Raw genomic sequence first — 17,188 nt, 5'->3', positions numbered from 1 at the left:
GCCACAGAATCACCAAGAGCTGGACATGACTGAATAGATACCATCATTATTATCTTTTAAAGTACCTGTCATCCTTATTGATCTGGTCTCCGAATCCCACCGTATCGACAATCGTCAGCTTGAGACGGACGTTGCTCTCCTGAAGTTCGTAACTCCTTGCTTTCAACCGTACACCAGGCTCCTTGTGGGTGGCAGCGTCACTTTCGAACTTCGTGTTGAACAACGTGTCCATGAGGGTTGATTTGCCAATGCCGGTTTCCCCTGGGAAAGAGACATCTGGGTTAGGACATGCCAATCCCCAAGTTTCTGCTTCTCTACGTTTTCTCTTAAGAATAGCAAGAATAGCAACAGCACTTAGACGTATATACCGCTTCACAAGTGCTTTCTAGCCCTCTCTAAGCTATTTACAGAGTCAGCCTATTGTCCCCCAACAATCTGGGTCCTCATTTTACCCACCTCGGAAGGATGGAAGGTTGAGTCAACCTGGTTGAGATTCGAACTGCTGGCAATCAGCAGAATTAGCCTGAGGGTCATCTGAGTAGTGCTCATGGTTCCTGTAGCCTGCAATTTTTTCCTGGAAATCCATTCCTACTCCCAAACCATTGGGGGGGGGGGGGAGTCCGTAAAGTCCAGAAAAAGTCCAGAAAGTCCAGGAGAACAAAAAACCCTAGATAAGGATGTCCAGAAAAAAATACCTTTGGGACAACCATGACCTGGATGAATGAGAATCTCCACAGACTTTTAGCTATGCTATTTGGGATGCACACCCTTTGAATGGGGTGGGAGTAGGAAGGGATTTCCAGAGGAGAAAAAATTGCAGACTACAGGAATCATTTGCACTACTCAGGTGACCCTGAGGACACAGATAAACCTCCAAGTGGCCTCAACGACCCTCTAAAAGGATGCAAATGACCAGCTGTCTGCAAGGAATATAAACCCTTCCATTCCCAACCATCCAGTCAGAGCTGAAGAAGCTTCTTGGATGAGAAGCGAAACGTCTTCAAAATAAAAACCAGAAAGTCCAGTTGCCTCTTGAAAAAAAGCACCTTTGGGAAAACCATGGCCTGGATGACTGAGAATCTCCACAGACTTTGAGCTATGCAATTTGGGATGAGCTCCCTTTGAATGGGGTGGGAGTAGGAAGGGATTTCCAGAGGAAAAAAATTGCAACTTACAGGAACCATTTGCACTACTCAGGTGACCCTGAGGACACAGATAAACCTCCAAGTGGCCTCAACGACCCTCTAAAAGGATGCAAATGACCAGCTGTCTGCTAGGAAAAAAAACAAAATCCTTCCATTCCCCACCATCCAGTCAGAGCTGAAGAAGCTTCTTGGATGAGAAGGGAAAGAAAAAAGACAAGAAAGTCCAACTGCCTCCTGGAAAAGCACCTTTGGGACAATGGGGAAGCCAGATTCACCTAATGATTCACTTAACAGCTGCAATGATTTGCTTAACAACCAGAAAAGGTCATAAAATAGGGTGTGGCTCACTTCTGCCTTGTTTAACCGTGGAAATTCTGGTCCTAATTCTGGTCATAAATAGAGAATTTATCTATAATTCACTTAACAACTGTAGCAAAAAAAAGGCCAAAAATCGGATGTGATTAAATTAACAACGACCTTTCTTAGCAACCAACATTCTGGTTCTCCTGATTGTGGTTGTAAGTCAAGAATTACCTGCAGTATATAAATACTGTATTTCTGGCACTGCAAAGCACTTTGACTAACAAGTTAAACTACAGACAGAAGTTACTGCCAAATACAATTGCTAAAAATTTGTTCTTTACTAGCATGAAAACATAACACCAGAGACAGAAACTACAATTTTGGGATGAAATCTGGTAGGAACAGACATTTAATCAAAATTAACTGTATTTCTTGTTGCAAAGTACATGATTAGAAAGCAAACATGTTCTTGTTGGATCATTTCCATGTAAACACATTTAACTCAAATTGAAAGTCAGTATAGAGTACATGATAATTGAAAGTAGAGTACATGATAGTTTTAGACTTGTGATGTCAGAGTGGATTTTAAAAAATGGTAGTTTTGTACTTTGGTTCAGAATATTTCTCCAGATTGTATAACTGCTCCAAAGGATCAGGATTAATATTCCCAATTTCCTTACAATATGGTGCCAATCCAGATGAGAAAAGAGGAAAAAGTAACAATTTGCATGCATCTTTGGAGCAGGAATTGGTCTTGTTGCTTATTCATTGAAGACAATAACTTGGTTCTCAACACCAGTAAGACCAAGGATCTTATAGTGGATTATAGAAGGAACAGATCAGACAACCCGCCCTTGGAGGTTTATCAATGGAGACCGAGTGGAGCAAGTGGCCAGTTTTAAGTTTCTGGGTGTTACCATAAAAGAGGACCTGACCTGGGGTATTCACCTTGCAGCCCTGGTCAAAAGGGCCCAGCAGAGATTATACTATCTGAGACTTCTCAGGAAACAACAACTGGATGAAAAACTGCTGGTGACCTTCTACGCTGCACCAGAGAGAGCATCTTAAACTACTGCACCTGTGGATGGTTTGCCAGTTGCACAGGGGCAGATAGGAAAGCGCTCCAGAGGGTTAACGTCATTGCACAGAAGATCATGGGTTGCCCTCTTCCCTCTTTGGAAGAACTGTATAGCTCCCACTGTCTTAAGAAAGTTCAAAACATTCTCAAAGATCCATCTCATCCTGGGCACCCCTTTTTTTTTGAAATATTACCATCTGGTAGATGGTACAGAATAATAAAAACAAGGACAAATAGGCTGAAAAACAGCTTCTATCCCAGGGCAGTAGCTCTTTTGAATTCTGCTGTATAGTGCAGCGTTGGTGTGGTGTCAGGGCTTTTCAGTTCAATGTGTGGAGGGTGAAGGATGTGTGTTTGTGTTTATTTTCATGGTCATGATGTGCACTGAGGATGGTGTTTGATTTCATTGTACGAGGTACAATGACAATAAAGTAAACTAAAACAAAACCTAAAACTAAAGGCTCGTCTATATTTATTGTACAATGAGACTAAATAAAAGTCAGATCAGAAAGAACGTCAGGTTCCAGTTTTCCATTTTGTCTCTAGCAAAGAAACACACTTCTGGTAGTCTTTAACTTGCAACCATTCATTTAGTGGCCATTCAAAGTTACAATAGCCCTAAAAAGTGACTTACAACTGTTTTTCATACTTATGACCACTACAGCATCCCCGTGGTCACATGATCAGAATTCGAACACTAGACAACTGGTTCCTATTTATGATGGTTGCAGAGTCCTGGGGTCATGTGATCCCCTTTTGCGACCTTCAGACAAGCAAAGTCAACGGGGGAAGCCAGATTCACTTAACAACTGTGTTACCAACTTAACTGCAGTGATTCACTTAGCAACTGTGGCAAGAAAGGTTGTAAAATGGGGCAAAATTCACTCAGCAAATGTCTCGCTTAGCAGCAGAAATTTTGGGCTGAATTGTGATCGTAAGTTGAGGACTACAATATATTTACTCCTTCGACCATTTCCAGTTGCCTCTTTAAGTTCCTTCTTCTTCCACACTTTCCATTCCAAACCTAGGTTTAACTACCAAGAAAAAAATAGTTTAAAACGTCAAGGTTGTTTTAAAAGAAAATCATGAGTGCAGAACAACAGAAGAATAAATGCAATTTGCATTTTGCTTCGACATTCCACAATTCGTCTTGACTTTGCATAAGAAGACTCACGTTTTTTGAAAAAGGAAACCAGCTGCTTTTTTCATAGTAGGCTTCCCACTGAACCAATACAACAACAAAGATATGAATTGATGGGTGATGTGGATACCCTCTTTTTTTTACATTATGTAAATTTTATTGAAAAAGTTATGTCCTCCTGCGAACAGGACAGAGGAGGCCTTTACATCAGGTGTCTCCAACCTTGGCAAAAAAAAAAAAAAGAGCTTTGCTGGCTGAGGAACTCTGGGAGTTGAAGTCCACAAGTCTTAAAGTTGCCAAGGTTGGAGACCCCTGATCTACATAACCAAACCATCAAAGGGCAGAACAGCTCCAGCTCCAGGAATCTGCCTCTGCCAAGAGCCACTTGGAAAAGAAAGTGGCATCTGAGGCCACTCAAAACTGAAATTTTCAAATTTTACAACATTAAACCAGAGGGGGGCTTCAAACATTTTAGCAACGGGTTCTCTGCTCAGTTGCTGGGTGGGCGTGGCCTAGTCGGCCTCCTGCACCATGGCGGGGGGGGGATTTTCACCATCCCCGGGCTCCGGAGGCTCTTTTAGAGTGAAAATGGCCTCCCCGGGCTCCAGAGGCCCTCTGGAGGCCAGAAATGGGCCTGTTTCCAGCCTTCTGGAGCCTGTGGGGTACCTGTTTTTCGCCCTCCCCAAGTCTCCATATGGGCTCTGTATTTACCTGGGATCCAAAATGGGCCACGCGGGGACTTGAGGGATGTGGAGGGGCGGGTGGGGCCAGGCAGGGGTGGGATTTGTCGGTTTGTCGAACTGGCCATAAAATTACTACGGGTTCGCCTGAGCTGGGGCGAACCAGTAGTAGCCCATCCCTGCATTAAACCAAAGGGGGAAGGGGGTGTCATAGGCCAGCCAGAAAAACTCTCAAGCAGGCACACACTCAGATTGGCTCTTAAGCCCACCCATCCACCCACTCCTCTGCCAGCTCTGGACCGCTCCTTGTTGCTCAGGAGAGTGTGCCCCTTCTTGGTCCCCTTCCCAACTGAAAAGGAAGGAGCAGAGGCCATGGGGGGAGCAGAAGCAGAGGAGGGGGCTCACTGCCTTCTCTAGCCCTAGTCTACCCAGGGTGGAGAGGGGAAAAGACACGCATCATCCAGAACATTCATCAACTGTAGGCCCACCGCCTTCTCTAGAACCTTGTCCAGAAAGGGTTCAACTATGACTTCTTGAAGAAGCAATAGACCTCTCTCCCTAAAGAATTAAAAAAAATAAATCTCAACCCCTCTCTGATCAAACCAGAAATGAAATAAATTGCTGGTACTAAGGTTTTTTTTTTAGGACATCCTAGGGGAAAAAAGCATGTATTTCAGGACATGGCTTTGCGTGCATATGCCTTGCAATTTATTTATTTATTTATTTGATTTGCCAATTGTTTACAAGATAATAAGTATAAATGTAGGAAAGGGGTGAGGTCAATAGTAGACAGCATGACACTTTGAGGGATTGTTATGATGAGAAACTACACAAGGAAAACTTAATTATAAAACTGTAGACAAAAATATTTAAAAGCTTCCAAAGAATTTCCAGGGGCCACACCACTGTTCTTCGGCTGCTTTTTACTGCTCCTGTGAATTACGACAGGGAAAATGTGACACTAGGTGCTTTCATCCATGCTTATGACCACCACTGTCGGTTGCAAGAGTGGCTGGATTAAAATCGGAGACGAGACAAACCCCTTTAAGTCCACTGATCTAAAACTTTCCAGCTGAGAGCTTTTAAGGAGGAGATTATAGACTTAGACTCAGAATAACTTTATTGTCACTTTGAACGTACACTAATCGGCATACATTAAAATGAAATTTCATTGCATACAGCTCTCAAAGGGGTCTGCATGTACAATTTACACTACATAAACATGACTATAAATAAATAAATATGCATATACCCACATATATTATATGATACAGAGAAACAGTCTAGTGTGATTTATACATGTGCATGGTGAGAAAAACGAATCTTGCAAGTTTACCAGACGGATGGCACAGGGATCAACGCTGTTACAGAATCTAGTAGCCCTGCTATAGATACTTCGAAACCTCCTCCCAGAGGGGAGCAACAGAAACCAACCGTAAAGTGGGTGCCTGGGGTCTCTTAACAATGCTTCAAGCTCTAAGCCCATAGTGCTTATAAGCAGTATCCTGAATGACAGGAAGTGAACTTCCTATAATCTTCTCGGCTGTCCTCACCACTCTCTGTAGGGACTTTCTATCTGAAGTGCTGCCACCACCAAACCAAACAGGGATGCAGTTTGTTAAAATATTCTCAATCGCGCCTCTATAAAAAGTGGCCAGGACAGGAGGAGAAAGATATGCTCTCCTCACCTGATGCAGGAAATGCAGATACTGGCTTGCACCCTTCACTAAGGATGATATGTGGAGAGACCAGTTCTGATTGTTAGTTATCTGCACCCCCAGATACTTAATACTGTTGACTGTCTCTACAGCTGCATCTTTGATACCGAGTGGAGTATGACTATGCCGGCTCTTCCTAAAATCTACAATTAACTCCTTTGTTTTATTAACAATTATACAGTACATAGTCCAGAATTTAGGACCATAATGAAGCTTGCCCATTACCGTTATATGTCAGGACAGTTGAAAAACAAGTCACCCACAAGACGGATCTGAATTTAATGACTTTTCTGTTGCAATTATAAGTGAACGCAGCAATTGTAAACCCACTGTTTGTAATGGGGCATTTTTGCCAAAAACGATGGACATAAATCCTGATTTTCAGCAAAAACAAAGCGCCAAGTTTATCACTGTTTTGCAGAATTCATTAAGTAAACACAATGGTTGTTATGTGAATGCCTGGGTCGGTAAACGATGCAGTGCACTCCTATGGGCATTTTTTTTTGCCTGATACCAGCTCAAAATACTGGAAACTGATAAAAAAAATATTAATTGCAGTCACCTGAGCACAGGGAAAGCCGAGGGAAATCATCAAAACCATAAAAAAAGCAAAAGTTACAATATTTCGGACAAGGGATACAACACCCAGAAAAGTATGGACTACTTCATTTAATCCTCCAAGAAAGATTGAAGGCAGACGAGGTCCAGGCAGAAGAAGAACATCATGGATTCCAAATCTAAGGGACCGATTTGGACAAAACTCAGCAGCGCTTTTTTGTGCAGCTGTTGATAAAAATAAGATCGCCAACATCCGATGACAGATATGGCACAAGAAGAAGAAAAAGAATGAGCACAGGACATCGCAAATAGTCTTAAATGTCACATGTCTGTATAGGAAGACTAACTGATCAGAATTTTAGAAACGGTTGTAAGTACCTTTGGGAGGGTCTGTCATAACTTCAACCAGTTGTTAAGTGACTGCTCATAAGTCAAGGACTACTTGTATTGGCTCTTGAACTTTTGTTTGTCATGACACTGAACTGAAAGGCGCTCCTCATCTTTTGCTCGTTGTGTTTCCAAAATTGAATTTGGCCGAAGAACAGGAATGGCAGTGGAAAAAAAGGCAACTAATTTTTGTCAACTTCACATCATTATATCCAGAGGTTTCCTGGCGTACCTTAAATATCCCTAAGCCCAATTCTCTTATTTCCCGCCCCCCCCCAACATTGATGTGCAAGAGAGAGAGAGAGAGAGAGAGAGAGAGAGAGAGAGAGAGAGAGAGAGAGAGAGAAATTCCACAATGAAATCTGTCTCCACAGGGTAAATGTTTTAAAGTGCATAAAGCTTCAGTCAATATTGTCTCTTTCTAAAGAAATAAACGAAGTTTTACTGTAAAAACAAATCAAGACATCAGATAAAGGGACAGAAATGGGAATAGCTCATCTGTGCCAAATAAAGGGCAGAGGTCAATTATTTCACTCTTGCGCACAGAAAAATGGTTTTTCAGGAATGCGAGGTCTCAAGACGGTTATCAGTCACCCCAAGGAGTTAGAAGGCTAAATTACTTGGTTATATAGCTTGCAGCAAATAGAAGGAAGGAAGGAAGGAAGGAAGGAAGGAAGGAAGGAAGGAAGGAAGGAAGGAAGGAAGGAAGGAAGGAAGGAAGGAAGGAAAGGAAAGGAAGAAGAGGCGAGGGGGGAAGGGAAGGGAAGGGAAGGGAAGGGAAGAGAAGGGAAGGGAAGAGAAGAGAAGAGAAGAGAAGAGAAGAGAAGAGAAGAGAAGAGAAGAGAAGAGAAGAGAAGAGAAGAGAAGATACTAATGTTGAGGGGAAGAAGCAACTTTTTCGCATTCCAGAGACTCTCAAATCTCTGGAGACATTTGATTTAGATGTTCCATAGCTTCTTTGTTTGGCGCAGTGACTTTGATCCCAACTCTTAAACATCAATTTGCTTCAGTATCTCAAAAGAAATTAAAAAAAAAAAAAAAACTTGCAGGAGCAATCATGAGGAAACCATGAGTTAAAATTCAGGATACAGTATCAAACGCAGCAGTCAGCTTACAAAAAGTCAAACATTAAATGCATGTGAATGAAGAAGCAGTATATATAATCTGAAGAGCCTGAAAAAAGTTTTGGAAAATGACTTCACATGGAAAATTGACTGTAATCGAATGCCAATTTCCTTAGAAGTAGCTGTTTCTAAATAGCCCTGCAAAAAAATTGTGCACTTTAATGTAATTTGCACATTACATAGAATTAGCCTTTCCTTGCTCCAAAATTGAACTTTTAGTGCTTAAAAAAATATAAAATACAGTTAGTCCTCGCCTTAACAACCAACATTGACCCCAAAATTTTCATTGGTAAGTTAGATAGTTGTTAAGTGAGTTTTGCCCCATTTTGCAACCTTTCTTGCCACAGTTGTTAAGTGAATCATAGCAATTTTTAAGTTAGTAGCACAGTTGTTAAGTGAATCTATCTTCCCCATTGACTTTGCTTGTCTGAAGGTTGCAAAAGGGGATACCCATGACCCCTGGGACATTGTAAATGTTATAAGAACCAGTTGCCAAGCATCCAAATTTTGATCACATGACCACAGGGATGCTACAATGGTTGTGTGAAAAATGTTAAGTTTCTTTCTTCAATGCTGTTGTAAGTTCAAATGTTCACTAAATAAATGGTTGTAAGTCGAGGACTACCTATAAATATCCAACTCAAAAAGTCCACATTCTTTAGGAATCTAAAACGTATTTGTATGATTGAAACGCTCAAATATGTTCTGGAGAATATCTTACATCACCCATTTTTCTTGTGGTGCACTTTTGCACCGGAGACCAATTCCTTGTGTGTCTAATCACACTTGGCAAAATAAAGTGTTCTGTTCTATTCCTATTCTAAAGGATATTCAAGTAGGGGAATGTAGTCTAAAGCAGGGGTCCCCAAACTTGGCAACTTTAAGACTTGTGGACTTCAACTCCCAGAACTCCTGAGCTAACATGAGTGGAGGAGGAATTCTGGGAGTTGAAGCCCACAAGTCTTAAAGCTGCCAAGTTTGGAGACGTCTGGTCTAAAGTCTAGTGCAGGGGTCTTCAAACTTGACAGCTTTAAGACTTGTGGACTTCAGCTCCCAGAATTCCTCCTCCAGTCATGTTAGCTCAGGAGTTCTGGGAGTTGAAGTCCACAAGTCTCAAACTTGCCAAGTTTGAAGACCCTTGGTCTAGTGAATTATTACACTTTTTAAATGCCTCCCACATTTAACAGGAATAAAATTCTCTGCGTGCAGAGGATTGAACCATCGAGGAAAATGTCTGTCTGTATTATCCCAACTTTCTAAACCAAAGAAGGCTTCGATACCAGGAGGCATTAAAAATGCAGGACTTCACCCCTCCCTGCTTTTAAAAGCAGCAGATCCAGAGGCCACCTTACAATTATAATTTAGGCTGTAGAAGTTCCTTCTCAGACTGATAAGCATTCAGGAAACCATTATGTAAATAATGCATTGCTGTAGATTCCTTCTTTATCAGAGAAGGTTCCTGACCTCCATTCCAGAGCCACCATAAAGCTGGAATAACAGTTCTGAAAAGCCTTGGCCCTGACGCACATATAAATATACTGGTTACAAACTGAAATTAGTTCACTCGCTTGAATTCTTTTATCACAAGGGCTTAATAACATTTGCCGAGGGGAACTTTGAAGGTTTACGCTTAGAAATAATCCCTGAGTGCTAAAATGGGGTGAAGTTGGAGACTGAAAATGGTGGGTGCTAAGCTACTTTCTCTGAAATTGGTTGTGATGCTGGGTTTTTACACCTTAATCGCTTTGTTTTTATTGTTTTTAAGAGTGTTTTTGTTCTTTTACCTCAGCAGTGAACAGCCGGAGTCGTGTCTTTTAAAAAGGGCAGCCATATCAGTCTTTTAATAATGGCAGAAATATTAACCTCTCATGCTGGCTGGAGAATTCTGGAAGTTAACAGAGTTGGAAGGGACCTTATAGGTCATCTAGTCCAACCCATCCCCTGCCCAAGTGGGAGACCCTACACCATTTCTGACAAATGGCAGTCCAATCTCTTCTTGAAAGTTTCAAGTGATGAAGCTCCCACAACAACTGAAGGCAACTTCTGTTCCATGGGTTGATTGTTCTCACTGTCTGAAAGTTTCTCCTTATTTCTAGGTTGAATCTCTGCTTGACCAGTTTCCATCCATTATTCCTTGTCTGGCCTTCAGGTGCCTTGGGAAATAGATTGACCCCTTCCTCTCTGTGGCAGCCTCTCAAATACTGGAAGACTGCTGTCCTGTCTCCCTTGGTCCTTCTCTTCTCTAGCATTGGAAAAAGTGACTTGTGACCATTTTTCACAATTATGACCATTGCAGCATTCTCGTGGTCATGTGATCAAAATTCAGACACTTGGCAAGTGACATGTATTTTTCATGGCTGCCCTGTTCTGGGATCATGTGATCAACTTTTGCAACCAGCCACGTCAATGGGGAAGCCAGGTTCACTTAACAATGGTGGCAAGAAAGGTCATAAAATGGAGCAAAACTCACTTAACGGTCCTGCTTAGCAACAGGAATTCTGGGGCTCAGCTTGTGGTCCTATAAATCAAGGACTGCCTGTATTCAGTCAGGAAAACTTCATGGTTTTCGAAGGAAAGTTTCAAAGATCTGAAAGGTAGAGAGTTGTCACATTTTGAACACTAGAGGAGTTTAAAAATGTTCCTCCAATGTTCAAAATTTAACACTTTTTACATTTGAGCGTTTGATTTTGCAAACCGTGCAGATTATGGACTTGCATCTTTCTGCACCAAATGATGTCATTGGCATTATATGTATGATGTGATGCCATTTGCTCTTCCGGTGAACACAAGGCAATGACACAGATCCTGCCAATATATTCTTACTGAAGCTTCCTGTGTTACACATGGTTATCTTTAAGAGGAAGGAGTTCTGTATCACAAACTCAGTAGCCGCATCTCTGAGTTTAAAAAAAAAGATTTATTAGGAGTGAACATGCAGGTGCTATCTGGGTGCAGCCGACTCTGAGACAAATCATTCATTTCACCCTTGACCCTGGTCTTCCCCACCCCCTGGGTATATATTCTCCAATGGGACACACCCATAGCCAAAAGTCATCAAACATACTCTCTAGTAATAATCTTGGGCGCCAGAAGCTTCGGCCACCTAGCAATTATCCACGAAAGCATTTAAGGAATGCATTACTTCCCCTGCTCCCTTTCTGGCTGTCAAACTCTAAAAGACCAGAGAAATATTTTTGAGTTGATACTCAGGTTTCTGCATTTGGAAATACCGCAGAAAATTGCTTCAGTGGAGTCTCACGAGGGAGGACTTACCAACGCAAAGGATGTTGAAGCAGAAGCCTTGGGAGGTTGACTTGTTCACCAGCTGATCTGGGAGACTGTCGAAGCCGACATGGCCTGACAAGCCGAGATTTCGAAGGTCGTCGTTCTGCAAGTCCAAAGAGAAAAGGTTTGAAGGCTTCCGCAGAACTAATTTCCATTTACAGACAGTCCTCGACTTACAACGGTTCATTTAGTGACGTTCGAAATTACAACAGCACTGAAAAAAGTGACTTAGGATGATCATTTTTCACACTTAATGACCCTTGCAGCATTCCCCATGGTCATGCGATTAACGTTCGGATGCTTGACAACTGACTCACATTTATGACGGTTGCAGTGTACCTGGAGTCGTGTGATCCCCTTTTGCGACCTTCTGACGAGCAAAGTCAGTGGGGGAAACCAGATTCACTTAACAACCGTGTGACTAATAGAAGAACTGCAGTGATTTACTAAACAAATGTGTCTAGAAAAGTTGTAAAATGTATGACTTTTAAAATAAAATAAAATAAATAATTTTATTTTAAAATAAACTGCCTAAGGAGCTGCTGATACAGTTCTACAGAGGAATGATTGAGTCTGTCATCTGCACCTCTATAGCTGTTTGGTTTGGTTCTGCAACCCAACAGGACAGACACAGACTTCAGAGGATAATTAGGACTGCAGAAAAAACAATTGCTACCAACCTGCCTTCAATTAAGGACCTGTATACTGCACGAGTCAAAAAGAAGGCTGTGAAAATATTTACAGACCCCTCACATCCCGGACATAAACTGTTTCAACTCCTTCCCTCAAAACGACGCTATAGAGCACTGCACACTAGAACAACTAGACACAAAGACAGTTTTTTTCTGAACCCCATCACTCTGCTAAACAAATAATTCCCCCAATACTGTCCAACTATTTACAAAGTCTGCATTACTATCACTATTAACCTTCTCATCACTCCTTATCACCCATCCCCTCCCACTTGTGACTGTATGACTGTAACTTTGTTGCTTGTATCCTTACGATTTATATTGACTGTTTCCTAGTATGATTCGATTGCTGATTGTACCCTATGACTATCATCAAGTGTTGTACCTGATGATTCTTGATTCTTGACGAATGTATCTTTTCTTTTATGTACACTGAGAGCATTTGCACCAAGACAAATTCCTTGTGTGTCCAACCACACTTGGCCAATAAAGAATCCTATCCTATCCTATCCCATTCCATTCTATATTCTATTCCATTCTATATTCTATTCTATTCTATTCTATTCTATTCTATTCTATTCTATTCTATTCTATTCTATTCTATTCTATTCTATTCTATTCTATTATTCTATTCTATTCTATTCATTGTTTCCTAGTATGAATTGATTGCTTATTGTACCCTATGGCTATCATTAAGTGTTGTATTTTATGGTTCTTGACTCTTGACGAATGTATCTTTTCTTTTATGTTACACTGAGAGCATTTGCACCAAGACAAATTCCTTGTGTGTCCAATCACACTTGGCCAATAAAGAATTCTATTCTATTCTATTCTAAAAATAATAATAAAATGGGGCAAAACTCACTTAACAAATTTCTCACTTTAGGAACATACATTTTGGGCTCAGTTCTAGTCCTGCCTCGGGCATGAAACATGGCTGGGTGACTCTGGCCCAATCACCAGGAGATTGGGAGTTCTAGTCCCACCTTAGGTATGAAAGCCAGCTGGGTGACCATCAGCCAGGAAAGGAAAGAGGGAGGGAGAAAAAGAAAGGAAAGAGGGAGGGAAGAAAGGAAAGGGGGAGGGAGGAACGGAAAGAGGGATAAAAGGAAAGGAAAGAGGGAGGGAGAAAAGGCTGAGGACTAACTGTACTATTTTAATTATTTGCACAAGGTCAGGGTGCATTCTTTATGGAGATGGACATGAACAGCCTGGCTTTTCCAATATAGCCTGTATCTGTATTTAATAACTTACACATATATTATTAAACATACAAATGCTATGCTGGACCGCTGGCCTATTTACGTGGCTATTCTTGGAAGTGGCTCTCTAGGCTGACTCACAAAGGTGTTTCCTTGTGGCTATCCAAATTCCATTTAAGTGGAAATTGGAAAACAAATGGATATGGAAGTTTGTGTATGCAAAACAAGCCAGGTTCTACCACCAAGTTAATGGAATCTTCACCATTAAAATAATCCTAACCTCAGAGGAAATTCAAATATGAGGGCTATCAGATCTAGTCTACAAAAATTTGGACTGTCACTAGACAGGGCAGTAGAGATGTAAGGCAACCTTTATTGTCATTTTTTTTTACTATGAGCACACTGGTCCACATTAAAAATGAAATTCTGTTGCCTGGTCTCAAAATATCTACCTATACATATACATAACACACATATACACATGCTATATACATACATATATACATATACTAGCTGCATAACTGTGCCTCTCTACGAAACTATGTGATCAGGGTTAGTTTTTTGGGAGGAAAATAAGGGGGTGAAAATTCTGCCTCTACCTACCAGCATCCCATCGGTATTCATCTGGCGAACGTCCTGTCATTGTGGGCGAGAGTTGAGGGCTGTTTGGAAACTGAAACAGTATTTGCTATGTGAGCAAGAAGACAGCAAGGAGCCTGGGCGTGGCTTAGCTCAACTGTTCTGTACTAAAGCTGCTTGCTGCTGTGAAACTAAAACTGAAACTCCTCTCCTCTGCTTGTGTTTTGCCTTTGGAAGAGATTTCTTTTCAGGTGGGGAGGGGGAGTAGAACTCCTTAGCATCAGAGCCAGTGGGTGGGATTCGTAATTTTTTTACTACCATTTCTGTGGGCGTGGCTTGGTGGGCATGGCAGGGGAAGGATACTGTAAAATCTCCAGTCAGAGGGGGAATTTGCCATTTCTCTGAACTCTTCAAAATTTCCACTACCGGTTCTCCAGAACGGGTCAGAACCTGCTGAATAACACCTCTGATCAGAGCGTGTTAATAATATATGAAATACTAAGGCTGTGATGGTCATTTCTAAAAATCCTTTCTTAGTGAGCGCCTAGAAGCCAAGAGGAACATACGTGCCAAATTTCAAGTTTATAGGCTTTACGGTTCTGGAGATTTTGTGATGATGCGTGAGTGATATTTTGCTTTTATATATATATAGATATGCCTACACCCATATATATATGCTTAACAACTGTGGCGAGAAAAGTTGTAAAATACAGCAAAATGCACATAATAATTGTTTCGCTTAGCAACAGTTGAGCTCAAATGTGGTTGCAAGTCGAGGACTATCCTTACTTTGCTCCAGCAAGCAACTAATTTTTATGGGATCATCTCCAATTTCTATTCCTCGATCCATTTCCAATTCATGTAGATCTCTAAGTAAACTGGAGATGGCATGATTATTTGAAATTCTATTGACTCACAAACGTTCATAACCCAACTTCCTCCGAATTTTAATGGGAACCCTTTGTGCAGTATCATCATGACCCAATGTTTTTTTTATGCATCATTTTGCGGTTAGGACATGGGAATCCCAAGCTGTAGCAATGACTGTTATCTAATTTGTTCCTGAAAGACAAACTTAAAACAACTCGCTTTATAGGGTGGTCTCCGAGACTTTTAAGAAAGTAGTGGCCTGTATTAAAAGGAAACGATTAGTAACTCCTGGCAGGAAAAGATATCATGCCACAATGTGTCTCAGAGGTTACAATGCTTTTTCTAAGGTTGTTGTTTTTTAAGGTAAGGAGAAAAGCATTCGGTTGACAGGACGAAATAATCATTCTTGCAAACTCATTCTGATTACCCAAGTTTGCTTTCAGATGATCAGGTGTTTGCACTCTGTCATGACCCTGTAGGAATCTGACTCAGAGGAGGAAGCCAAACAGCTTACAGGGAGTGGGAGTGTGGCTCTGTTGGCTGTGGGAGAAACTGGGGAAGGGCAAGTCCAGAGGGGCAGAGCAGGAAAGAGGTAGAAAAAGGGAGAGGGAATTCAGAGTAAGACCCAGGCCCACCCCCTCTTCATCCTAGGGCACACCGGGAGGAACAGAGGAGAGAGCAACGTGGGTTGCATGGCTTATGGGGGAGGAAAGGGCCCTGATTCCCTTAATAAGCTGCAGTTGGGAGAAAACGTGACTTTATCTTGTGTCGTCGTGGCTTATCTGTGTTCCTGGCGTCTTCCCAACTGTGTGAGTTTTGCCGTGCTTTCAAGTTTGAAATTCCTGCTCCTGCCCTGTCAAACTAATTACTTCAGTTTGGCTTGTTTGGACTTTAAGTTACAGTTTGTGTGTACCTTGTTTTGGACTGAATTTTGTACAGTCAAAAGCTGTTCCTGGGAGAGTTTTTCTCCAGCCCGAAAGTAACCTGGACATTGGGGGCAAAGTTGGATATAATAAAGGACTCTTATTGCTTATTTGACTGTGTTGCCTTGGTGCCACGCCCTGGGTCATTACATACACTCTGTTCCTATTTAGCTAAATTTCAATATAAATGCTTTCAAACTGCTAGGTGGGAAGTCTTCTTCAGTTCTGACTGGATGGTGGGGAATGATTCAAAAAAACAAGCCCAGCTGCTTCTTGAAAAAAAAAAGCACCTTTGGTACAACCATGGTTTGGATGACTGTAGAATCTCCATAGAAACCACAATCATCTTTAGCTGTAGGAAAACTGGTGTTTGTGGGCGAATTAATTTTGCCTCCTCCACAGAGCACAATGGGTGTTGTGGTTAGCCGGCAACAGGTGCGGACGGTGGAGGAGAGGACTCAGATGAGAGGCCGGGACCATCAGGGAGTGGACTGCTGCCTTCAGGGATTGTGGGGGCTGGCAGTAGTGATGAGGAGGTTCCCGAGGAGCCTGTGCTAAGTGCACGTGAGCACAGGATGATTCGTAGAAGAGAACAGCTGGAGCAGCATAGGCGACTCAGGAGTAAGGATGCAACATAATGGCCACTCCCTCCAGGGAATATAAGCCTGGTTTCAAGAGGTTTTTGCCTTTGCAGAAGGCAAAAACGCTCTAAGGACCCGGCATCGTGTGTAGAGACTCCGGCTTATCTGAAGAATTCTGTCAAGGCTTTTCTGGTTGGACTAATTGGCTGCAAGCCATCTTTTATCTACAAAGAAGTTTATTTGTAGATTAAAGCTGTGAAAGTTTGAGTTGCTGCGTTTGTTTGAGATTTTCTTGCTGGTAACAGGGTTGGATCAGAACAATGGCTCAGTGGTTAAAGATTGCCAGTGGAAAGCTGACAGCTCAGGTTTGAGACCCAGGTAATGTGCAACAAGGGTGAGCTCCCATTACTTGCCTCAACTTCTACCTGCCTAGCAGTTTGAAAGCATGCAAATGTGAGTAGATAAATAGGTACCACTTCTGTGGGAAGGTAACAGTGTTTCGTGTGCCTTTGGTATATAATCATACTGGCCACATGACTACAGAAGTAACTTCAGACAACACTGGCTCCCTCATCTAGGAACACTGCCCCCTAGAGTCAGATACAGCTGGACAGGGGAAACTTTTACCTTTTACCTCCAGGGGGCCTCCAAGATCAGGTTACTTAAGACACAGTTGTGGCATTTCAATGTATTGCCTCCATGTTAGTCCAGACCAGTATGCTTTATTAATTATTATTATTATTATTTAATATTTAATCATTCATTAAATTTATGTGCCACCCATCTTGTCTAGAGATGACTCTCTGGGCAGCTTAGAAACATTAAAACTACTACACATTAAAATAATGAAGCAAAAAATAACAGCAGTAATAAAATTCTGTTAAAAGATGGGGAGGAGGGAAAGATAAGTCCTTGACTTATG

At 41.7% G+C, this 17,188-nt stretch overlaps 1 protein-coding gene across 5 annotated transcripts in view; it reads right to left on the bottom strand.

The window, feature by feature from the left end:
- The window catches only part of SEPTIN11 (septin 11), a 139,651-nt gene that overhangs the window by 55,622 nt on the left and 66,841 nt on the right, over positions 1 to 17,188 (bottom strand). For all 5 annotated transcript variants that reach the window (XM_087962743.1, XM_087962745.1, XM_087962744.1 and 2 more), the window contains exons 2-3: positions 11,408 to 11,522; positions 66 to 261 (exon numbers count right to left, since the gene is read on the bottom strand). In XM_087962743.1, coding sequence (XP_087818869.1) covers positions 66 to 261; positions 11,408 to 11,522 — 311 coding nt within the window. The remainder of the gene's footprint in view (positions 1 to 65; positions 262 to 11,407; positions 11,523 to 17,188) is intronic.

Source organism: Notechis scutatus, chromosome 4, assembly GCF_049901735.1.
Source record: "Notechis scutatus isolate UNSWTSFEM ecotype Mainland chromosome 4, rNotScu1.2, whole genome shotgun sequence".
Lineage (NCBI taxonomy): Eukaryota > Metazoa > Chordata > Lepidosauria > Squamata > Elapidae > Notechis > Notechis scutatus.
Note: the sequence above shows the minus strand (reverse complement) of the source record. Positions and strands in the feature narration are given on the sequence as shown.